The 26,941-nt window shown below is 41.2% G+C and overlaps 1 protein-coding gene across 1 annotated transcript in view; it reads right to left on the reverse strand.

Moving 5' to 3' along the window:
• Rbp (RIM-binding protein) overlaps positions 1-26,941 on the reverse strand; it is a 293,718-nt gene that overhangs the window by 119,113 nt on the left and 147,664 nt on the right. The window contains exons 9-13 of the mRNA XM_071679462.1: positions 18,445-18,567; positions 12,671-12,742; positions 10,738-10,893; positions 9,967-10,135; positions 4,799-5,050 (exon numbers count right to left, since the gene is read on the reverse strand). Coding sequence (XP_071535563.1) covers positions 4,799-5,050; positions 9,967-10,135; positions 10,738-10,893; positions 12,671-12,742; positions 18,445-18,567 — 772 coding nt within the window. The remainder of the gene's footprint in view (positions 1-4,798; positions 5,051-9,966; positions 10,136-10,737; positions 10,894-12,670; positions 12,743-18,444; positions 18,568-26,941) is intronic.

Genomic DNA, 26,941 nt, shown 5'->3' on the forward strand with positions numbered 1-26,941 from the left:
AGATAACGTTAAGAAGGAGAAAACACAACAGCAACAACACAAAATGATATTGCAACACTTCTGAACATCTATGACAGAAAAAGTAGCTCCACTCATCTCTCTATCATCATGAAATGACTCCTTAGAAATGTATATCAGGTTGAATTCAATCTTCTGTGATTCATTTTAACTGTAAATTATCATAAAAACAACTATTTTTAAGTCGAACTTCAAGATCTTCTTTAGTACGATGGTAAATGGGACATAAAACTCAAAAAGACGAGGAGGTATTAAAGAAAGACGCATCATCAAGATAGACGTGGTGTTCCAATAATGCAATAAATAACCCTTAACTTTCTAGTTATCTAATAGCAACAATAATCCAGACTATATATGGATAGAATACGTTCTTTGAGAATAATTCTTATGAGCTTACGTTTGAATCTAATAACAAAACAGAAAATACTCGACTTGGTTATTAATTGAAGTGATTGATAAATCATTTGAAAATTAAGGATCAGGGACATTTTCAAGTCACTATTAAGTCAATTCTGGTAAACTAATTACTCCATTATTTAGCTGTTACCAATACCTCTTCCCCTCATAGGAAAAAAAACTCCTATTCATTTTTTTCTCCCTTATCCTAAATCCAAACTTCATTAAGCAATGGGAACTTCTCACCCAACTTCTACATTTGAGGTAACTACTAAAGATAATTCACAATTTTGACTGCTTTCTAGAGTGCTACTTTTTACTGCATGTTGAATAATTACATATAAAATTACATGAAGGATGAATATTCAAGATAGACTTAGAAATTTAGGTGTAGGATTTACCGAGTTTAATGCACTTTTATAAGTCTAAATATAATCAAATGATATGCAATTTTACACGTGATGAATGATCTACTTTAATTCATTCACCGTACTTACTAGCAGTGACTAGTTACACATTCTTCATTATATAATTATCCTACAATAATATATCATGATATATACAAATTTGTTTTATCAACTAGAAAAGTATTACATCTATATCTAAGAAGAAATGAAGAATATACTACAAAAGGAGTTAAATTAGTTCATGTAAGGGATATGATAAATATGCTGTGTGTCTAGTGAGTATAGCGTATGCTATGAATCTATTGAGGATACCAATACAGGCATTTGATACTACTGTGTATCTATAAACGTGCCTCATAGCGTGAGTCTACCATAGCATGTGTTTACCATGCAACATGCATTCCAGCATAAACTGGTACATCTTTTTCACTTTTGTCCCTGGTTGCATTTATGTATATATCAGTAGGGTTTTTTTTTTTTCTTCACATATACGGGTGGTTCTTATCCCCACCTGTATAGATGTTCATCTCTTCCACCTATACGAGTGGTGATGTCCCATTAATTCATGTAATCATAGTCGTTCTATCCATAATGTTAGGTATTCTATTTCCACTTGTATTACTGGTAATTATCTTCCCACCCATGATCCCAGTGATTTTCGCCCTAACTGTTCTTTCTTCGTCCACAATAACAGTGGGTCCCTCCCTACCTAAGAGATGTAGAGTTCCTTCTTTGTCTTTTCTACAGAAACAGTTATTCTGTCCACCACTGTTCTTAATACCAAACGTCTTTCATCTTTAACTGCAGCTGTTATCATCCTGCCATTAGATTAGTTTCTAAATCTTCACCTTCTCTGTTTTCTACAGTCCCCCTAGAACTGACTCCTACAGATCCCTCTTTCCCATCAACTGCCTTCAACATCATCTACTCAACAGCCATTCTCCCTACAGCTACCCTCCTCACCATCAACTTTCTCTCCCAGTGACACTTTTGGCACGTGTCTTATCTATTCATTTCGACCCCACTGTTAATCTGCCATGGTATCAATGCTCTCCCAGCATGAGGACCTAATAAAGGCCTGACCATCCCCATCTGACCCAGAGACCCAAGAATAACCCTTGTCATGTGAACTACTGACGAAAGAAACACCCTGGCCACTTGGCGGTATTGATAAAGGCATAGCCCCTCCCACCTGCGCCCCTGACGAAGACATGGCCGTCCCTTTCCAGTTCGAGCTACTGACGAAGACAAAAACCCTCCCTACATAAACCACCTGACGAAGGCATGACCCTGGTCACATGAAGAGCCACTGAAGGCATATCCCGCCTTACCTATGCCTCTATCAATGGCATAAACGTTTAACGTACACTTGGTCCTACCCAAAACTCGTGACACTAAAGAAGGGCCTGTGGTCATAGGTATAGACAAAATCTCCCATGATCTGAAGTAGAAATTTAGGGATCGTCAGAGTCTCCTGATGGCACCAGTGTGGAGACTTTAATCCTGTTTGAGTACAGACGAAGACTACATCTGTGGGATCTGTTAGAGGATGAGATTACGAGTTTCAAAATCATTTATAGGTGAAATATTTTTTTCTGTCAGAATGAGATGGTGTTCACTTCAATCGTAAGCTGAGATTTCACGACTCAAATGAAAGTCTGAATGAGATCTATTGCTTTTGATAGTGTAGAAATGACGATTTGATTTCTCAGATTAAATCACAGAGTATGAGATTTGTTTTTAGAGACTGGCCTTTAAGAAAGAAAACTAATCACAGAAACGAACACTGTTCAAGAAAAATAAGACTCTGTTACATTATGGTGCGTCAATTTGTTCACTTCATCACCGAAGAGAGAAATTCCACTGTCATGTTGAACGGGTCTATCTATCCAGAAGTTAGCGAAGGCGTTGTCTTGTGGATTAACAGAGTCTTCCATACTACTTAGGGAAGGTCAACCCTTGACAATAATAACGAAAGCAAATACCTAAGTTTACTTTAGAACGAGGATAGCGTTCAACGAGGATGATGTTCAACGAGTCTGATATTCAGTAAGGTCAGCGATCATTAACGAGTCCCTAATTTGATCTTCGTTCCACCCACTATGTTACGCGATTATCTTCTCTCCTAAGACCATCCACACGTTAAGAACCAGTCACAAACATTCCACATCCCAATCCCATGCACTCTGATCACTAAACCACTCAACCGTTCACTCCTTGTCGCTCTAAGGTCTAACTTTAGACAACTGTATTCCCCAAACTTAAGAATTTTCAACAGCCAATCTTAGGCTCTCTGTATAACGGCCTTAAATCTTCTGCACCTCAACTAACTCACAATCTTAGAGTTTTGCATAATTAATTAACTGATCATTATCATGATCTCCCAGTTTCTTAGATATCTGCAATACCTCAACTGTATATTTTCAACCGAATGACTGTCTGAATCCAATTAACCGTTATTTCATCTATTCATCTACCTATTTATCTACTCATTTAATATCCCTGACCTTAAAACGTATATACCCAAAATATTGGCACTCTACGTACACTCCAGTCTCTAGTACTCTGTACTCCAATCGAGGATATCTTAATCCCAGGTTTTTGGCTCCCTACCCTAAGAACTTATTACGCCAGAAACTCTATATCCAAATCTCTTGATACTTATACTCAACACCCTAGATGTATAAGCACTCTTTCCTTGAACCTTTGGCAATCGAGATCTCATAAGAGGCACTTTGCACCTTACTCTTAGGTAGGAGACATACTCCACTCCAGTCCAGGACTTTCTGTAATCCTAATATGAGCTGTGCACTCCGCTCATAAGCAGTCTGTACGCAACACTCTATACCACATTATTTCGCACTCGACACCTCTGGTCATCGACATTCTACATCCCGCCCTAAGGCTTTAAGACCTTAGTGTTTATCACTCTATAGTAATCCCACAGTGCCCCTCATTCCTAAGACCTCTCCACTCCCTGGGACTGCTCCTCGCCTGCTCTGTCCTTCTTCAAATCGCACCAGCAAGTCCCTCACTCGACTGATGGTTGACACGATGAAGCAAAAAAATCCTTCACTCTTTCTGTCTCTATCCCATGAATAACACGATCTCATTCTGTGCTAAAAATATATGTGACGATACATGAATTGGATCACAAATCTGAATGCTATTGTCGACAGAAGGATATGTTTATCTAATTGGGTGGTGGAGAACAGAAATCTATTATAAAAAAAAAGCACTAATAAAGGGGGGATACTAATGCCTCATGCTCTAGTTAACTCGGAATAACTGAGAACTACAAAATCCTAGACTTCCATCAATCGCTTTCTACTTATAAACACTATTCTAGACCCCACAAATCATCCCGTGTGACAGTCTGATGTTTACGTGTGTGTGTGTGTGTGTGTGTGTGTGTGTGTGTGTGTGTGTGTGTGTGTGTGTGTGTCATGACTCTGTCCTCCCCTTGAGAATAGGAGGAGTGAGTCACAAAGCCACTGAAATGAGTCTGGAAATGATAATCAAAAAGACAGAGAAATCGGGGAGCAGAATCTTGAATCGAAGGCTTAACTACGAATCTACCTAATCAGGTTGTTTGACACCAGGCAAGGTAGTAGTAGTAGTAGTATTAATCGTGGATGGGTTGACCTTCTCATTAAACACTCTAGTCTCCTTCTCATTTTTTTTCTTTTTCATCCTCATTTATCTACACATTACAGTGGCTTAGTCTGTGTGTATGGCGTGAGTGAGTGAGTGTGTGTGTGTGGTGCCCTCCAAAGCCTCATACAGGTGCCGAATATTGTCCTAACATCAGACAACATCACAGTCCTTGGGCAGTGAAGGAATCCATTCCCAAGAACCCTACCCTCCCTCCCGACACACCCAACCCCACAGAAAAATAACACTTGAGAGATCTTGCAACTAGCTAGCTGCAGTCCTGTAGCATGAAATGCTGAATTTTGAAATTCGGGACGACTAACTCTTGTGCGTCCTTCTTGAGAGTGAGAGGGAGGAGCGAAAGGGCGACCAATGAGCGCGCTCCTCGCGCCAGCTCTGACCTGATTGGCCAGCGAGAGGTGACGTGGACATGGGGGGGTGGTGGACCAATAGAGAATCGGGGAGATCAACCAGGCCAATCACGTCTAGGCTGTGGGGCAGGCTTATGCCCATTCCGGAGTGGGGCACAGGTGTCGACCGGGCCGTGCTACCATTGGACAAAATTTGACTGGAATCTGTAAAGAATTGGTGATATGAGCATGCACTCTGACCTCTACAGGTGGGTGGAGGGGACGTCACGTGATGGTGAAGCACGTACGGTGTTGGTATTGCGAGCTGTACTGCACACCTGTATTACTCTCTCCTGCAATGCATCTCCTCGTCTAGAGGAAGCAATACTCGTATATAACGTCAATGGCATTGATCATTTATATATTTTCTTTACGTATGTTTGAGCTTAGGATCATATATATATATATATATATATATATATATATATATATATATATATATATATATATATATATATATATATATATATGTATATTGTCCACATTACTCACCTGTCGCGAGTCAAACTCAAATATTCCGGATCAAAAAGAGATTGAAAGAGACACATGAGAGATCCCACAGGTGTGCAGTTCACCTCAATAATGCATAACTAGGTGAGGTAAAGTGCACCACAGTGTGGAGGTGGGGAGAGGGAGAGAGAGAGAGAGAGAGAGAGAGAGAGAGAGAGAGAGAGAGAGAGAGAGAGAGAGAGAGAGAGAGAGAGAGAGAGCATCCGTATTAATCAGACATCACCCGCCCATTTAAGCATTCAGTATCTCAGTCGGCGTAATGCTCAAGCTGTTAGATATATATATATATATATATATATATATATATATATATATATATATATATATATATATATATATATATATATACAGTGTTCCACATGACAGTAATCCACGAGACCCGTGCACAACTCTAAGTGTATATATATATATCTCTCTCGTCGGGCAGGCAAATGCAATCCAGACTCCAGTACACCAAAAATGGTTGACAAAATCGAATATCTCTCTGAGAGTCATCTCTTCTTGCTTTTGTCTCCCGGCGGGAGAATAGTGGGGGGGGGGGAAAAAAAAAAAGGAAGACAATGGTTATCAAAAGTCTATGTCCCACCCCAAAAAAAAATTAAAACATAAGAAAGGCGTGGCATTCCCCAGGGAGTGAGGGAGGGGTGAGAGGGGTAGGAGATAATGAATGATGATTACTAAATAATAATGATAATTAGTAAATAATAATGAAAGCATTCAGGCGTGAATCATGAGATATAGTGTGATGTTGTCAGGCTTCAAGAACAAGCGACCCTACAGAGGAGGAAGGGAGGCTGTGGCTGGTGTGTGTGTGTGTGTGTGTGTGTGTGTGTGTTATTCATATAACACACACTCTCTCAACACGCGCACTCCCAACAAATCATGTCATACCAGCCATATGTGTGCACAGGAAGGAGTCTATATATATATATACATGTATATATATATATATATATATATATGTAAAGGAAAAACCACTATGGCTCAGTTGGGTCATGATAGGGTCGGGAAACAAAGGATAATTTGAAGCGCATGTCTTTCAACATGAGGAATGCGGCAATGGAGGACGAGAAGAAGTTAGGTGGGGTGGATGGTTGGATGGATGGATTAGTGAGAGAGAGAAAAAAAAGAAAAGAGGAAATTACTTAGTCGCTGCAGTGTATGGCGTAGAAGTGCCTGCTTGTATAGAGACATGCCTGCCAGCACATCAGCGGGAGAATGGAAAGGAAATAGACAGTGTCAGAATTAGACGTGGTATAGATAAAGTGATAAAAGTGATTATAAAAAAAATGTCGCCAGTGAAAGGCCTGATACATATATACATATATACATATATATATATATATATATATATATATATATATATATATATATATACACAGAGAACCAGGCGTTTCAAATGCATTGATATCTGACCGATAAAGAATTTAGGTTAAGCACATTTTCACTTGAAGGATTGAACATCTCTAACTCAAATGTTTATGAGAAAGCTTTTTATTTCATTTTTTTTCTTCTCTCCTACGATAAAACTTCCCAAATATGAAAACCTCACTGGAAGAGTGACCACAGCAACAAAGGGGAGAACATAAGACGTAATAATGAACAGCTTTACGAATAAACGATAATCAAAATACCACTCATAACTCGAAGTGTTTGGGATGTTTTGCAAACGTTCATGGGAAAATGAAATAATTCCTTGAGAGACGCATCGAATTTTACAATAAGGAAAAATGGAAAGCGAAACAAGCAAGTAGAAGAAAACGGTAAAAAAAATAATGAGGTGAAAACGAATGCCAAAAGAAGAACGGGAAAATAAAAAATCATATCTAAAAACGTAGAAAAATATAAGACAGAAAAGAAATACACCAGATGAGCAACATGTGGGAGTATATCTGGTCGATTAAAGACAAAAAAAAAGACATATCCGGATAAAACAGAATTAGCTATGAAAAAAAATGTATAACATTACTTGAAATATTTTCTTTTCTTGATAACGCTGACGAATATTATGGTTACAGGAAGACTGAGTGGCTTGGGCAGCTGTGCGATGCTACGGGCACAGTCGCCACCCTTAGAATCCCAGGATTGATCCCAGGGATCGAGTCGTATGCCAAAAAAAAGGGAATCTGTATGGGATCATAAGTGCCAGTTGCTCTTCTAAATCCAAAGATCTCGAGTATAAGGGGTTCGGTGAGAGAGCAATTAGATGCTTATGCGAATGTCGGGTGACGCACACAACTTTGAAGAAAGAGAGGGTGAATAGGGAGGGTAGTGATTGATTTACAGGGAGGGCAGACTGGGAGGGAGGAGAGAGGAGGGAGGGAGAGACGCGCAGGGAGGATGAGGGGGAGGGGAAAAAAAAAATGATAGAGCATTGGTCATGGAAATACGTTTAAAGGGGGGAGAACGGTATGGGGTTTAAGGGCGGGTGAGGACTGGAATTACTGAAAAAGTTATTCTCCTCCAAGATGAGATGGTGATGTTATCTGTTGGTGTGGCAAGGGTCCTGAATGCAAAGCAGGGGTAATTTAAATCATCTTTGTTAACTGTACACATTTCTAGAATACGGTGATGCACAGGGGGTGTGGGGTGGTGTTCAGAGTTCTCTGTACAGTGCAGAAACAAAGGAGAATAAATTCTTTTTATATAATGAGGATGGCATTACGGTGAGTCAAAACGCTACACAGCCTATGGAGATGGTGCACATGTGTGTTGATTCATATGTGACCTAAGGCAATGAACTAAGAAAGCACAGGTGATGTATATATATACATATATATATATATATATATATATATATATATATATATATATATATATATATATATATGAATGTATATATGTATGTGTGTATAGGATTATTGATACTTCTATCTTTCTCTGATTCATCATTGCTATAACCTTTCCTACAGGTTGAGCCACAGGTTCTACAAATACTCCAAAAAAATAAAAAGTTTATAAAGATTTCTCCAGCTGGTTTAAATCTGAAAATTTTTCCATTCGTCTGCTCCGACCTGATCGTGTTTCGAAAATGGCTTAATTAAAAAAAAAATGACTTTTCACTTTGGTTTGGTAAATATTTTGTTCTACAGCCTTTTCTTCTCTTTCTTTTTAAATAGATCCACATAATATTCTTTTTAATTTTTTTTTTTCAGATCTAAATCAGTCAAAAGAATTCTTTAGGAACATTTTATTGCAAGAGTTTATTCTTTAGACTCATAAGTTTTAAACTAGTAAAAGGTTTAGAATGGTACTCTATATAGGGTTCTCAAAAGCACCCAACACTGTCAGTGTTTGATGTCTTCTCTCGAAATACCAATGAAATCCTTCACCATAGTAGTAAATCATAGTTCCACCATGTACTTATTTGCCAATTCGGGTATCGTATGGGTTGGATGGCTAGATATAGACACCTTAGCATCAAGGATAGCGAAATACTTTTGTGATATGAATCATTACTAAATAAGTACTAATTAGGGTTACAGCCCTATAGCTAGGTCCTTTTTAATTAGGGTATTTCGAGATTTAGAAGACCCATATGTCAAACACTGGTGATACTGACTAGAGGAAAACCTTTTTTTTTTATTTTTTTTTTTACTTCGACGTTACGATCCATGGACTTGAGAAAACTTTACCTAGCTTACCTGCGAGAATGGCAAAATATTCTGAAATGATAGCAAGAGAAGGGAATTAGACATTTCAGGTCACCGTGAATTATCACACTGACTGGAATACATGTACATTAAGCCTGTGGCTGGTGAAGACTAAAGTGGTGAAGCATATATATATATATATATATATATATATATATATATATATATATATATATATATATATATATATATATATATAAGTGGTGAAGCTTTGTAATGTGATTAAGAAAAAAAATAAAAATATGTGCACACAGGCCAGTGATGGGACATGGGACAGATCTTTGGTGTGACGTGCACGGATTCTGATTTCCAATTTTGGTTCACCTTGCCAAAGGTGACACCTAAAGAGGCGATGGATATTCACATGCTGTCATAATAAGATATTTGTTATAAGTCCTGGCATGTTTGATGTTAGCAAACCTCTTTCCATTCTCCCAGTTTTCATAGCAAGGCCTATCAACACACTAGAAAAACAAACACTGCATTCGCTATATATGAAGATTAAGATTTTTATAATCCATCCTGGATTTTCATCCTGGTCTGCTTGTATGCCTCATCCTCACACTATTCTACAAATTCTGGCCACGTATCCCACATGACAACCCCCAGCAAGCACAGACATAAAGGTTAGTGAGAACAGAAACACAGGCTATTAAAATTCGAGCATATTTATACCCGCCATCACCACTGACAGAAAACACCCCATCCAAAAAAAAGAGACATTCAGCATAACCTGAAGTAACCCACGTAGACCCTTCTGAGATGATGAAAAAAAAAAAATTAGGAAAAGATTAATTGAGAATGACCCAAAAAAGAGGCTATATCAGAGATGACCCAAATAGCACTAAATAAAAAGAAGAAGAAGAAGAAGAAGAAAAGTCTTCATAAGGGTGATATGGTGCACGAGAGTAGGCTAACCTGGTGTGACATCACTGGAGTCTGGGCTCTGAAGGTCTGCGCTGAGAGATCTTGACCAGGAGTTCTTGGGAGAGCTCTGAGACTTCTTCAGACTCTGCATCTCCAGCAGTAGTTCCTCATGGCGAAGGTTCTGCACCTCGGCTTTCTTCTCTAGTTCGCGGATTTTCGACTGCAAAGCAGAAAAGGACTATAGAGGTCTGTGAGGGCTTTGGTTGAAGTGTATGTATTCGGGGAACGATTATGTTATAAATTCTAATGGTAAAGTGGATGCTCGAGGTGGAAGCGTCAGAAGGTAAAGACGTTGCTCGTCAGAAATAATACTTATGAGTATTAATATGCAAAAAAAAATTATAAGTTCATATAAGTTCTTGAAAACACTGTGGCAGAATACATCGCAATTAAGCGAAGGTCGATAGAGGAAAGATGGCACACAAGACACCAATGTGAATTACAATTTACTAAGATACTTGCAATGTGTTGAAGGTCCCCTTCGTCCCACCCATGAGAAAAAAATCTTCGCGAGTTAAAGCATCGTAACAAATCCCTTGACAAAGTCACCATTATGACATCCACTACAATCTCACTTGTAATCTGTGTAATGTAACTATAAGTAATGATTATATACGCACTAGGGAAGTTATACTTGCTAGGATCATACAACTACACTGAGCTTTTTACTGAGGGGAATCGTTTGTGTTAACGAGAGATATGTAATTCTGTCTTTACGGAATGTCCCCCGAACCTCATTGCACCGTCCTCACTCCTCCTTACCTGTAGCGCCTCGACCACCTCGACGGAGGCCTTGCGTTCCTTGTCATTGGTCTTGGAGGGGTCTGAGATGGCTGCTTGTCGCTCCCGGAGTTGGGCCAGTGCCTCTGCATGTTGCCTCTCCAGCTCCCGCCGCTTGTCAGCAGCATCTTTCATTTGCTGCGGAAGAAACACGAGGATGTTGCAAGCCTATGTATGGTGGGGAAGAAAAAGGATTTCCAAATCATACATCTCTAGTCCTTATAAGCCACTGCAAAGCCCAAGAGTCCATTTCAAGTAACTATTGACTGTTTTCATACACACGTCTTACCGCAGCCTTGGAACATGTACAACAGCTGTAGCTTACGTCTTCCACAAGAACACATTAACATGAGCTCAAAGCCTTCGGTGTTACTTTCAGACACCTGCGAGTCATGCAAAGGTCGAGTTTCAACGCCAAGACAAGAAAAATTGTCACATGCAGATGAACTACTTTGTGTAACAGCTTCAGGAGTCATGTGGAGATCGAGTTGCAACTCCATAACAAGAAAATATCATCCACAATTTGTCTCCACCACTTTTACATGTGTCAACTGAACACCGTCCGCCAATTTCTCTCAAAGATATTCGTAAGCTATTTACGGGTCATTATAGGTACATTCAACAGGGGGGTTTTCTCTCCGCTGGACCATCCCCTTTGCCTTAATCTTGAGAGACCAATGGCTTAAAAGACAAAATACAATCGGCTGAAGTCTGTTCAGGACATATATATATATATATATATATATATATATATATATATATATATATATATATATATATATATATATATAGCTTTGTGGGTATCATGATAACCGTAACAAATACAAATGAATAAGCTTCTGGACAAGAAACTGACATACGATCTTAAGGATGCATGTATCATCTACACGTGCCATAGAAATTCGACGCTCTCGATTCAAATATCTTTAATCATTTGATCTAAATGACTTCCTCCTGCATTTGTAAAACTCCTTTGAGACAAATGAAGAGCGCTAAATATATACTAATGATAATATCTATCTACGAGAAGGGGCTTTTATGAAAACAGTAATAACAATATATCTATAAATGACACGATATAGATTCTCCCCACACATCGCATACATGTCTTTCTCAATCCATAAACATCACGAAGATAATTTTAGGTTTAACGAACATAGTTAAAGTGTAGAAACGTTTCACGTTTAACACAAAAACAAAAGTAAATTCCACAATATTCTTTGAGATACCCTTGCATGGAAATTAGTACTTTGAAACTTTCGTTCGTCAAATTTTGTTCAAGTCTTAAACTTTAAGAGAGTTTTAAGGGTAGAAAGTCTCGCAAAGTAACGTAGGTATCATCGTAAAAAAAGTGAGAAAGTTTACTTGGTAACAGTGATTCTCGCGTCTACGCCGATCTGAATGAGGAGCGCGACTGTAAAGATGTAGGTATGCTGATGACCAAAAGCGTAGGTAAGGATGGTAGGTATATAGGCATGGACAGGGATAGTGGGTGTGGCAGTGGGTGCTGCGCGAGGTCTAGAAAGACCAGCTCGAAATTTAGGTTCATCTCTGGGACGCAGATGAGGAAATGCTCTTCGCAGATCGAAAGAAATGGGGATCTTGACACAAGACGTGGAGAGGGACGGTGATCAACATAAGCTGGGGGGATAAGCAAGACTTTAAAAAAAAGGGGTTAAATAGGGAAACTGGAGATGGGGTAGGGATTAGCAATACCTTAAAAGACTTATGCAATGGGTTACTGTCTGTCATAATCGTCTGATCGTTGACGTAAATCCTACTGCATCATACTTATAGTCAATCAATTCTACACACTGAAGACCATCAGGCTGGGTTCGACTCCTGCCTCAGGGAGGGATGGGAGGACAGACTAGTGAGGTGAGGAGGAGGAGAGAGAGAGAGGGGATGTACTCACAATCAAGACGGTTTCGAGCGAGCTGCTCCCCCGGGGGCGAGGACCATCTGCCAACCCGTACACATCTTCAAACTGATGCCGACAGCACCAGTGAGGTAGGTCACAGGCGCAACACGACACACAGGTGGTGGCATCATGCGTGCAACGTGACAGACGGTGAGAAATGGAGAGACAGAGATAGAGAGAGAGAGAGGTGAGGGGGGTGGGTGAGGGAAAATTATAATGTGCGTGTGCAGATTAAACCAGGTCAGATATGGTTAAAGATCTGCATTAAGGCAAAGGTCACAGCTGATGAATGAGTGGTTTGAGCCAGATCACAGGCTAATGATGACATAGGTCGGGCAAAGTAACAAGTGCTGAATTCGTGCGACAGACAAGGTCATACATAATTAAGGTGGGTCATGGCAGGTCACAGCTGATGTGAGCGTGAATTGGGCCAGGCGACACCTAATAGTGATTACCATTCCAAAATCAGGTAACACCGAGGGAGGAAGGAGTGTTGACCTGGACCATTGTGAGAACTCGTTTCATGCCAGGTCAAAGCTGGCAAAAGGGTAGGAGGTCAAGACAAATCAAGCGAAAGAGGGAGGCTCATGCTGTGCCCCACACTTTGTGCGAAAGAGGTCACTCAAACCAGGAAGGTGAGATAACCAAGGTCACATCTGGTTCGAGGATAAGGTCAAGCCAATTCACAGAGAGTAAGAATGTTAAGCCAGGTCACATTTAGTGCCAGAGAAGATGAGACCATATATATGTATATATATATATATATATATATATATATATATATATATATATATATATATATATATATATATATATATATAAGAAAGGTATTGAGCGTTTGTGGAATAAGCCAGGTTACATCTATTAACAGAGCCAATGAAGCAGATCACAGTTCATTAATAAGATGATGGATCTAGACAATTCACCTGTGCTGACTAAGGAGTCGAACGCTCCCTCTAGAGAAATGAACACAGATGTCAAGTCTATACACAGAAAACAAACTCAGCGTCACTTTCTGCCCAAAGATAGCTGAAAGCAATAAGAGTCACGACACGTAGAGAATCACATCACTTAATAACAGCAGACTGTAAGGGATCACATCAAAACAATTACAGATAGAAGGGATGTGCAGTTGTGAGATGCAGCACACATGGAAAGGATAAGGAACAAAAGAGGAACGTTTCTCGGTTGGTAAATCCTCCAGGCACTAGAGGAATCAAGCCAGGGGACACTGATAACACACACACACCTCAGTCATCATGCCTCATATCAAAAAACTATGGCCATCAAATAAACGGAGAAAAGAATAGACAACTATTATTCTTATATATATATATATATATATATATATATATATATATATATATATATATATATATATATATATATATATATATATATATATAATCAAACTGTCTTTCAGGAGAGAGAGAGAGAGAGAGAGAGAGAGAGAGAGAGAGGCATCAATAGTCCACATATGGGAGGGTATACATCGTTCTTGTAACATGCCCTAAACAAAATAGAGCCAAATCTCGTTATTCGTAATGAAAAATCAATGGGAAAAAAAAAGGTAACAATATTTTGTTAGAGGAGAATATAAGAGCACGTGAAATTTTATTGTGCCTTTTCATTTTACTGGAAGGTCAAAGGGCCAAATGGATACTAATTACAAAAGCAATATTATGAGAGTTTATGTTTGACAGAATTTTCCCCCCCCCCCAAAAAAAAAGATTCAAATGGGAGGCCAATCTGTTATCAATCGACGAAAATGAATACAAAAAGCAAAATTCCCATTATTATAAGCATCGATAAAAACCTGTCCTATCTTTATCCTGCGTTATTAATAATGCATCAAATTCATAATCTGATTCTAAGAGATGAGATTCTAACAAAAGTTCAGAGGTGAGTAATTTTGACGAGAGTGTAAGCAAACCCAGTTGATATCAAGGAGTGAAATTACTTGTTAATGTATTACAGAAGTTAGGAATTAGAATCACAACTGTGATGGATGTGTTGTGAGAGTCAGATAGAATATTTCGATACAGATCAATCTAATTCTTTATATATATATATATATATATATATATATATATATATATATATATATATATATATATATATATATATATATATAAACAAAGACCCGTTTCTAAGAAAGTCATCTGGTGTTACACAAGAAATCTGACCAGAAGCTCCAAAGATGCGCTACTTCTAGCAGCAGGAGAATGATCGACTCCTTTCGAGTGAGAAACCAAATATCCTCTTTTGAATCGTAAACTAAGAAGAAAAATACGATTGATAACTATACGGTCCTCGTCCTCAGATTTGTTTCAAACTATAACATGAAATGATAAAAAGGTTTAGAAAGATAAGTTCTACGGACATTGTGGTTTTATGGAAAGCAGAAAGATACGCAGAAAAGACAAAAAACAAAAAACAAAGATAAAACAACAAGAGATGCCACAGACTCTCAAAGAAAACAAAAGATGGAGGAAGAGAGTAAAAGACATTACGTTTATCCCTTAATGTTGGGTTCGCCCGGGTTGTGCAAGCCTTTAGGGAGCCACAACACGTACCTACAACATGCAGCACTTGAGAATAAACCCCAGCCACATGAGACGCTAAAGTACATTAGCTGCGTGCCAGCGACCCCATTTAACGTAGTTCATTACCAAGCCATAATAATGATCCCAGCGTAATGGCTACGTCTCCCACCCTCTTAGCATTCGCCATTTCTTCAGAGGCGAGTCTCGTGCTGGCTAATTAACATCTGACCTTTCTTGAACGTGATTACCCCAGAAGTTCGTCATGTTCAGTGATCGGTCAGCTGACGAGATGTGAGATCACTTTGACGGTAAATGATCACCAAAGGAGGAGAGATAATCCAAGAGAGAGAAACGGATGCAAAAGAAGAATAGAAGGGAATATTGCCAGACAGAAGAATCATGCTTGAGAGTGAGAATGGGACTGAGACATTTCATTAGCCACATCGAAGTAGATTAAGTGTAGACATTCAAGACACCAGAGGAGCAGTTATATCATTCTATGAATAGAGAAAAACTGGGAAAAAAATAACATAAACTCAAGATTACGAAAGGCTGTACAGATAAAGAATAGGAATGATTTTATGGTCTGCCACCAAGGAAACTTACGATATATATATATATATTTTTGGAGAATAGAAAGGGTTAAATTTCAGGACAGAAACTAAATTACACATAAAAAATCATAAAAGTTATAATGATAATGAAAATGAAAATTATATTAATTTGGGATCAAAAAGCAATGGTACTGATAGCAATAATACCAGTGTAAATAATATGAATGAAAAATAATAAAGATAACCTAAAAAAACTAATTAAGATGATAATGAGAGTAAGAAAGTAATAATGAATATGATGATAATTATAATGATAACATGAAATAAAGATAAGAATAATATGACTACTACTACTAGTAATGCAATAGTAACAATGATATTAATAATAATAATAATAATAATAATAATAATAATAATAATAATATGATAAACTTAGAGTGGACAAAAACACTGATTATATTTCCTTATAAAGTAGACACAGTAAGAAAAAGGGGTAATTCAACACTAACTACAGTTGAAAGGGTGAAAACAATGTGAAACAATCTTTAAAACTGTGACATTAGCAGGATTTCTGTGCTCTCAGGTCGTAGTGTTTAAGGAAGACGAAAGTCACGGAGCTTTTACTATCGCTCACGTTTGGGGTCATTACAATACTACACAACGCCGGTCATTACTATGATACTACACAACATCCTTCAAAGAGAAGTCACCTTTATCTCCCACGGTTTTCTTATAGATGGAGGTTGAGTCCATGAAGAATGAGGACGGGTTTCAACGCCAACTGCTGTGTGTGGGGGAGGAGGAGGTTAATCAGATGCCTATCCCTCTACCTTCTTGGGAAAATGGTCTTCCAACACCACGAGAAGGAGAGTTGGTCTGCCTTATCGGTTCCACTAGAAAATGAACCTTACAAGGAAAACGATATGGTCCTTCTCCTCCTCCTCCTCCTCCTCCTCCTTCTCCTTCTTCTCTTCCCATTTCTCATAACCATGATTACCAAGGAAAGAGCGGCCCTTTATAATTACGAATATTAATTAGATCTTTATCCAAGGAGCTTTTTTTTTCCTTTTTTTTTTTTTTTTAGAAAAGGAGGGAGGGAGAGAGAGAGGGAGGGAAAAGGGTGAGTGGGTTCCTTGCATCCTAAGGCGGCTCGCTGTTGTGTGCATCTTCGTGGGTTCAGTTCAGGGTCGGGGAAATTGTGGCCACGGGAGAGTGACACAGGAAGAGAGAGAGAGCCCCTCTCCTTTTGTACGCGGAAACTCTCCACCGATGGAGAGAGAGAGAGAGAGAGAGAGAGAGAGAGAGAGAGAGAGTATTCCAGTTGTCTTGATAGTGCCGGGAACGTCATTATATGGAATGAAGTAACTGATGCGTCTCTATGAAACTAGTCTCACTGAACTGGACGTCTACATGATCTCAAGAAAAATGGAACATGTTACACTAGGCCACTGGGCATGTTGGGCATCTAGGTGTCTCCAGTGTGGCATAATTCATTTTTACAATGCCTACTAGGTGTCTCTAGTGTGGCATAAATCTTTTTTGCAACCACAGAAGCTTTATTCCCAGTCACGTTTACTAAACGAAAGCATTATTGTTTCAGGCGAATACAGCGTTTCCGATCGACCCTGAACACTGTCACATACATTATCAACACGGGTATTATTCTCATATCACTTCTATAATCGTTTGGGATATCTAGCTTTGTTTACTGCAAACTGCCTTTTTAAAGAAAATTAGGATGTATAGGTGTAGACTACGTCTACACAGGTACCAAGGGAAATAATATTCGAGGGTTTCCTGCACAGAGGTCATTATAACTTCTTAACTTTCACGTCAAACAACCTTAAAGATTTCGGTCATCCTGTCAGATATCTCCCTCGCGGGAGAGCAGATTACAGTGCCATTAATGGGATCACGTTACCGATGCTAATTCCGAGAGAAATCTGATTGCACTTAAATCTTGCATGCGTCACATGCCTCAAGAAGGAAGGGGTGATAGAGGGTATCACATCTGCGTGACGGTATGTGTGGTGAGGTAGAGGGTACCATCGTATGTGTGTTGTGGCATACAAGGCTCAAGGTGGGCGGGTACCGCTTCTGGATCATCGTGGGTGCTGAGGGGTACAGTCCTTAGATATGTGTGGATGTGGCCACCGTGTGTATGTGTGTGGATGTGGCCATCCTGTGTACGTGTGTGGGTGTGGCCACCGTGTGTATGTGTGTGTGTGTGTGTGTGTGTGTGTGTGTGTGTGCTATGTGTACAAGCATTAAGGGGTGGCACTTCAAGGGTTTACGGTGCGTGTATCTGTGTGTGTGTGTATGTGTGTGTGTGTGTGTGTGTGTGTGTGTGTGTGTGTGTGTGTGTGTGTGTGTAGTGGGATAGCATTCCATAAAGAGGTGTCGTTTCTCTGTGTGTGTGTGTAAGGGAATCAAACTTTAAGGAGATACCACTTATGAGCTACTTCATATATGTCGTGGAGTAGAACCACTTGAAGGGGGTTTAACCACCTCTAAATCACAACGTGCATTGGGGTACAAGCCTTCTATGGGCACCAACCACACACACTGGCCATCGTATGTGTGTGAACAGAAGAGGATACAAGCCTTGAGAACGGCGTACCACATCTGCGTCACCGCGTCAATAGTGAGGAGGGGAGGAGCAACTCACCCGAAGTACAGACTCCAGATTGCCGACTTTGCCCTGTAAGCTTCCAACTTGAACCTTGGCTGAGGACCAGTCGGTCTCCACCTGCGTGAGGGTATGTTTCAGCGTCTTGCACTCTTCACTGACCTGTCGAAGAGAAGGGAGACACACTCGCGTTAAGTCCATGCCAATAAGACAAGACACTTGAGGAGATAAACTAAAAGTTACACGTGTGTGTGTGTGTGTGTGTGTGTGTGTGTGTGTGTGTGTGTGTGTGTGTGTCCGTTCAGGCTCCTGGAACTTATCGACCTTCCGATATGGAGAGAAAAACACTTGCTGGAGTGTATGTCAATAAGACGAGACAGGAGATATATTGCATGTTATACACTTGTGTGAGTGTGTATCTATAATGCCTGGAACTCTTTGTGGACACTGCTGTTGATGAGGCACTTCGCTAAATATCCTAGAGTTAGGCGAGATTAAGAGGAAGCAACTGCATAAGTGAGTCTTGGCACCACGAACTCCTCGCTGATAAGATATAGATAAGAACCACTTGGGGGAGTGCTGATCTGAGGGAAGAAAAAGAAGAAATAAGAGGAATTTTCGGTGGAGGAATATTTGGTTCCATAAAACAGACGGAGAAAACGTCAATGTAACATGAATGGGAAGGCTGATGAAGAGGCATTTGTTATAATCATCATGAGAAAACATTTTCTTACCGTTTGCGATCCATTAGTAGACATTTATTCATGTGCATATATCATCTATACGCTCTTTTATCGTCTCCCGTGCGAGCAAGGTAGCGCCAGGAACAGACGAAGAAAGGCCACATTCGCTCACATCCATTCTCTAGCTGTTATGTGTAATGCACCGAAACAACAGCTCCCTATCTACAACCAGGCGCCGCAGACCTTCCACGGTTTGCCCCAGATGCCTTAAGTGCCCTGTTTCAGTTCACTGTGAGCACGTCGCCCCCTCTATACCACCTCAATCCAATTCGCTCTATCCCGTGCACGCCTTTCACCTTATCTATCTATATATATATATATATATATATATATATATATATATATATATATATATATATATATATATATATATATATATATATCTTTTCTTTCTTTCAAACTATTCGCCATTTCCCGCATTAGCGAGGTAGCGTTAAGAACAGAGGACTGGGCCTTTGAGGGAATACCCTCACCTGGCCCAATTCTCTGTTCCTTCTTTTGAAAAAAAAAAAAAAAAAAAAAAAAAAAAAACGAGAGGGGAGGATTTCCAGCCAACAGATAAATACAAAAGTGAAAATAATGAAAAAATAGGAGGAATTAATTGACACATCGATCACCAGATTAAACTCATAAATACGATGATACACAATAAGCTGTAGAAACTAGGCAAATGCGTTCGAAGAGAGCTACGTTAATATATGGTGACTGGAAGAGGGAAAAAATGGGTACATAGGAATCCATATATTACGTCACCAATAATAGAAACCCCATCACACCGGCAGGAACGAAAACCAGGAAAAAAAAAAAGGGAGAATCTTTTCCTATTTTTCCCCCCCTAGTGTGTTATTATGGTGTAGGTACACTTCTCAGCCACCATAAACTGGAGGGCGGGCGAGCGGCGTGTGACAGCCGTGACGTCATCACCGCAAGGGCCTGAGGGTTATGACGTCACGGGGCGGCAACACACTCTTGGCCACCCCGCCAGAAATCAGGAGAATTTCCATCATAAATACCGCCCGTCCATCTGCTTCTGAAGAGAGATTTCCCTCTTGTTTTTTTTTTTTTCCCTCGCTCTCCTCTCTCTCTATCTATCTCTATCTTGTCTTATCTCTCTATCAATCTTTATCTTGTCTTATATTCTTATTCCCGTACAGAAAATTCTTGTGTGGCCAAATATAGTTAAGTTTTTTACATACTTTCCCCAAAAATTGACTTAGAAAATTCTGTTTGTTCCTTTAAGCAAGATGTTACGACCCTTGAGCGCGACGGTACGACCCTTGAGCGCGACGGTACGAATCTTGAGCGAGACGGTACGACCCTTGAGCGCGACAGTACGACCCTTGAGCGCGACAGTACGACCCTTGAGTACGACGGTACGAATCTTGAGTACGACGGTACGACCATTAAGCGCGGCGGTTCGACCCTTGAGCGCGACGGTACGACATCACGACACTCTTGGAGTAGGATGGTGTGACCTTTCACCTAATCCTTAGCACAGGGGACAGGTCAAACAAAGGTCACGCCTCGTTATCCTCAAAGGTCGTACCGTTCTGTTCAGTAATAATATCGTCCAGTTTGATGAGTAGAGAAAACATCAAATGGTTGTTGTGGTTGTGGTTGTGGTTGTATTTTTTTTCAATCCCGGGACCCCAAGAGAGGAGGGTTCGATTCCCAGAACCACTCGATCCAGCTCGATCGCTTGTTACCTTCGTGCAGACGTGGCCGAGGGGAAGGATTTTGACCCCTGGTGAGCAAGCTGACGTGTTTCACGTCTCTATCGTCGTGTGTGTGTGTGTGTGTGTGTGTGTGTGTGTGTGTGTGTGTGTGTGTGTGTGTGTGCATCCACTCGCAAGAAATCAACCCCATTCCCCTTAAAATGGCTCGGTCTCCGGCCGTTATAATTTCTTACCTTACGAAGCCATATATCTGGAAATGGTAACAAGATACCCACGACAAGGGCTTCAGTCTGTGGGTGGAAGAATATCTTCCTGCGGATGACCGTACCAATACAGATAGATAGATATATGGATAGATAGATGGATAAATAGATAGATAGATAGAGAGATAGATAGATAGATAGATAAAAGATGGATGGATAGATGGAAGGATGGATGTAGAGATAGATACATAGATAGACAGATAGACAGATAGATAGATAGGTTCATAGATAGATAGATAGATAGACAGATAGATGACAGATAGATAGATACAACCCAATAACCGATAGAAAATCTGCCTGACCGAGTGTCGGTGAAACTAAAACCACCTCCGGCAAAATTTACAGAAGGAAGAAAAAAAAAAAAATGAATTGTAAATCCGGACAGAAACGGACTGAAAACCTCAGCATTTACATCCCAAGATGGAGTGGACACCTGACCATCACAGTGAAGGAAGCAGAATGAAGGAGAGGAAGGAGCGAAAGCAATAGGACACACACACACACACACACACACACACACACACACACACACACGCACACAACACACACACACGCACACAAAGAATATCAAAGAGTTCATTCGCTCATTCCGAGAGACGTCACGCGACTAGACAGCCAATCAGGGGCCATAACACAACAGCCAATCGGAGAAAGTGTCACAACACGCTCAACAGCCGTAACTATCTCGCCCCTGGTTGGGTCGTTAAGTTGTGAGGAGGACGGTGCCACTCTAACGGGGGTCACCACCGCTTGCTGGTGGTCCTTGTCATGGGGGGTCGTGGATGTCTGAACTGCCTTGAACACGATGGTACGACCCTTGAACACGATGGTAAGACCCTTGAACACGATGGTGCGACTCTTGAACACGATGGTAAGACCCTTGAACACGATGGTACGACCCTTGAGCACGATGGTACGACCCTTGAGCACGATGGTACGACCCTTGAACACAATGGTACAACCCTTGAGCACAATGGTACGATCCTTGAGCACGATGATACGACCCTTGAGCACAATGGCACGACCCTTGAGCACGATGGTACGATCCTTGAGCACAATGGCACGACCCTTGAGCACGATGGTACGATCCTTGAGCACGATGGTACGATCCTTGAGCACGACGGTACGACCCTTCAGTGTAATGGCCTAGCTTTTGACCCTGACGTCAGTCTAGAGTCTTACGTGAGACGAAGAAAAGGCCACACTATCATACTCAAGGGTCATACAGTCGTGCTCTAAGGTCGTAAAGTCGTTCTCAGGGGGTCGTCGTAGCACCGTCGTGCGCAAGGGGTCGTCGTACCGTCGGGCTCAGGGGGTAAAAAACGACTTGTGTTGCTCACATTCTAGAAATGTATTTCAGTGTTTCATACAATCTCATTTAGATAATACTAATTAACGCCACGTAATGACCGAAAATTTTGGGTCAGCATCATCAGGAGTCTTTTGAACATGATGGTCCACTGGCATGACCTTCACCTGACTCTCAAGGGCTAAGTCGTCCCAAACGAAGGGTCGTGTGTTGTCGTACCCAAGGCTACCATGCTATTAGACTCTAGAGGTCGCTCGGGAGATCAGAAATCGCCACGACTGTATGCAAATGTCACATGGTGTCCCCCATCTTTCACAAGATGATATCAGACGCTTGAAGTTCTCTTAAGATCCCGTCATCAAATTAGGTCCAAAAATGAAAAGGTATCTGGGTATAATGTAGTGTAACCAGATGGCATGATGCAGTGTAAACAGATGGTATAATACAGTGTAATCAGATGATATAATGCAATGTAATCATATGGTATATGGTATAATGCAATGCGATCAGATGGTATAATGCAATGTAATCAGATGGTATAATCCAGTGTAATCAGATGGTATAATGCAATGTAATCAGATAATACCATGCAGTGTAATCAGATGGTATCATGCTGTGTAATCAGATGGTACAATGCAATGTAATCAGAATTCGTCCAAGTCATTTGATTACTTTAAACAAGGCATCATCACTAGATATCCTAGCTCAGTAGTGCATGGGAGATGTCGTCCAAGGTTAATATAGCGACGACCAAGGTCGCCTCAGCTCGAGAGACCAAAAGAATCCAAGCGAGAGAGAGCGACGGTGACAAGTCGTGAAGACAGCGAATGACGACCCCCTCCCACCTTCCTCCTCCTCCTCCAAGCTTATCGTGCCACCGAGAGAAGTCGACAGGGCATATAAGGTATTACCGCCACGAAAGAAGACGAAGGTATACACACACACACACACACACACACACACACACACACACACACACACATATACACACCACAGGCAGGGAGGCAAGACTGAGAAAGAAGGGGATAGGATGAAAAAAAAAAAAGATGCTTCGTGAGATAGAGGCAACGAATGAGGCGATAGAGCAAGAGATAAAGGATATACTGTCAGATGGATGAGACAGGTAAATGAGCAGGGAGCAAAGACGGGGAAAGGATAAGAACAGGAACAACAGAAAAGGAAAGAAGAAGAAGAGAAGGAAAAGAGGAAAATATATATATATATATATATATATATATTTTTCTTAATTTTCCAAAAGAGGGAACAGAGAAGGGGGCCAGGTGAGGATATTCCCTCAGAGGCCCAGTCCTCTGTTCTTAACGCTACCTCGCTAACGCGGGAACTGGCGAATAGTTTGAAAGAAAGAAAGAAACTATATATATATATAATCACTTGATTTAAAGGGGAACAGAACGGTGTACTGGAATATATCAAATGACGAAAACATATCTGTGCAGCGGTTCATGAATATTCCATATGAAGCTCATTAATGAGAAAGGAGAAATAGATAAGGGTAAAGGTGCGGGATAAAGGGGATAAAGCGACAGATGTACAGAAAAAAGAATACGAAACAATTTGAACATGAGAGTTCCAAAAAGAGAACAGAACTTTTCTTTTTTTTTAAGGAAAATTCAGCCGTTGCAGTGAGGCCAAAGACTGAGAAAGACAGAGATGCAGAAAACGGAGTGTAAGCACACAAATGAGTCGAGATTGTAGAGCAAGTAGAGAGAAGAGCTAGAGCAACTGACCAACTAACATAGGGCATTAGGAGAAGGCTAGGGAAGCTTGAGTTAGAGCAACGAAGGCCACAGCCAAAGAAAATTAAAAAAAAAAAGAATCAATGAGAAATGGGCCATTTGAGGCACAGACTTAAAAACTAGCGACATCACAACCATAGAACGAAAGCATCACCACCACAGAACCGGAGCCATATAGAGTCAGCTTGGAGGAAAGGGAGGGAAGGGGGTTTGGAGGTGGGGGGTGAGGGGGAGTAGTGCCAGCCAGCCTAGAGTGCTTGGTGAAGCTCGGCACTCTGATCAATACACACCGCCGACCCTGGCACTACTACTCTCCCTGGCACTACTGTCACTACTCTCTTTGGCACTGCTGGTATTGCTCTCCCTGTCACTGCTACTCTCCCTGGCACTACTGTCTCTTTGGCACTGCTGGTATTGCTCTCCCTGGCACTGCTACTCTCCCTGGCACTACTGTCTCTTTGGCACTGCTGGTATTGCTCTCCCTGTCACTGCTACTCTACCTTTCACTACTGTCACTACTCTCTTTGGCACTGCTGATATTACTCTCCCTGGCAGTACTGTCACTCCTCTCTTTGGCATTACTTTCACTATTCTCCCTGCCACTACTTTCACTAGTCCCTTTTACTCATTTACTCAACTGTCATTACTCTCCCTTTCACTGCTCTAACTACTCTTTTTAGCACTGCTCTCATTGCCCTCTCTGGCACTGCTATTACCATTTTCCTCGGGTTTTATTGGCATTACTCTCCCTGGCACTATTGTGCTCATCCTCTATGGCACTATTTTCCTCCTCCTCCTTGGCACTGCTTGCGTTTGTTCTACCGATCTTACTTCTCCCTTTGGCACTACTGTCAACACCACTTTAAGCACTATTAGTACTGTTCACAGTGTGCCCTTTGGTACTACTGCTCATCCCGGCCATAGTGCTCTCACTCGTACGACCCTTCCTGCTCCTAACCACCCTGGCACTGAAGGAATTCTGAATGATATTCTCCCTGGCACAACCGGTGCTATCCCTGTCACCGCTGACACAATCCTCCCTGGGGCTGATGGCACACCTCTCTCTCTCTCTCTCTCTCTCTCTCTCTCTCTCTCTCTCTCTCTCTCTCTCTCTCTCTCTCTCGGGCACTAAAGACATCACTCGCCCTGGCACTCGCGGTACGAGACACTCTCTCTCTCTCTCCCTCCCCGGCACAGACGAGCCACTCTCCGTGATACTCTCCCTGGCAATCTGAAGGCCACTCTCCCTAGCACTGATGGCATCGCTCCACCTGGCTCTGATTACACCACTCTCCCTGTCTCCCTGGCACTGAAGCCATCACTCTCCCTGGCCCTAATTTCATCATTCTCCCTGACTCTGATAGCACCATTCTCTCACTCTCTCTGGCACTGATGGTACCATTCTCCCTGACACTGGTGCCATTACTCTCCCTGAGACTGATGGCACCACTCTCCCTGGCTCTGATCCCACCAACTCTCCCTGCCACTTCTGAGATTAACTTCTCTCTCTTAACTCTACGGTCACTACTCTACATTTACAATCACCAAAAAGCACTTCACAGCACAATTCATCACGTTTCTTAGTGACACCAGCCTTAGTGACACTGGACATGTCTTTGATATCATTTTCATCTCTCTACAGACATTCCTTCTCCCTTACCACTTCTCCCTCGCATTATTCTTCCTGGAGCTAGTCTCCCTGAGATTCTCTCTCTCTCTCTCTCTCTCTTCTCTCTCTCTCTCTCTCTCTCTCTCTCTCTCTCTCTCTCTCTCTCTCTCTCTCTCCTCTTACTGGTGCCACTTTTCTTGGCATCTTCAGAATCAGTGTCATTCCTGGGTTCTTTCGCTTAAGCATTTCCTGAGTTCCTATCCTTAACTAACTCTTCGAGAAATACATTCCTATACTCCATTCTTAGTTATACTGACGTACAGAAACAATGGATAACGGATTGTCACCTTCAAACACTTTCCTCTGAATCCTCAAAGCGAAAGATCATTTTAACTCATTGTAAAATTGGAAAGCAAAATTTAACACCAAATGAAACACCAGCGACGAAGAGGACCATATGTAAAGCAACGAAGAGGACCATATGTAAAGCAACGAAGAGGAGCATACGTAAAGCAACGAAGAGGAGCATAAGTGAAGAGGAGAAGAGCATATGTAACACCATGCTTTGAGGTTTGCATTCCCTATCCTGAGTGATACAATACTCGAAAACAAATCCCTTAAGTGGAATCACCTCCTCGTTTCGTGTGTGTGTGTGTGTGTTTGTGTGTGTGTGTTTAAACCACAATGATATACGTCCGTGCTTTCCCCTGTGCAGGCCAGTCATGATCGCTGCGTCAAGAAGGAAGACAATTCCGCTGCTCCGGTGTCGTTGTGTTGTAATTACACATGATCTAATGTCTGAGTGCGTAAGAGTTTGGTGGCAATGGACGCCGTGAGTCGAGACCGCGCATTTATATTCCCCATATATATATTCTCTTAACCCAGCGAAGGTGGTGTGTGTGTGTGTAGTGGATGGGTTTGCCATACATCTCTGAAGATGTGGCACCAACGCAGCTCTTATTCTTACTCCCTAACAAGTCGGAAGCTCATTCACATTTTGACTCGAGCGTGTGGGTGTGTGTGTGGGTGTGTGATGTGTCCTAACTAAAGTTCCTCATCATTCATGCAAAATGGTAGTGAAGAAGAAATACGAAGTCTTGAATGTTTGTACTGGCTTAGAATGAGAGTATACAGTTGTGTGTGTATTCCTGTATGACAGATGATTACAGAATTACGTCA

The sequence above is a fragment of the Panulirus ornatus genome, chromosome 30 (genome assembly GCF_036320965.1).
Source record: "Panulirus ornatus isolate Po-2019 chromosome 30, ASM3632096v1, whole genome shotgun sequence".
Lineage (NCBI taxonomy): Eukaryota > Metazoa > Arthropoda > Malacostraca > Decapoda > Palinuridae > Panulirus > Panulirus ornatus.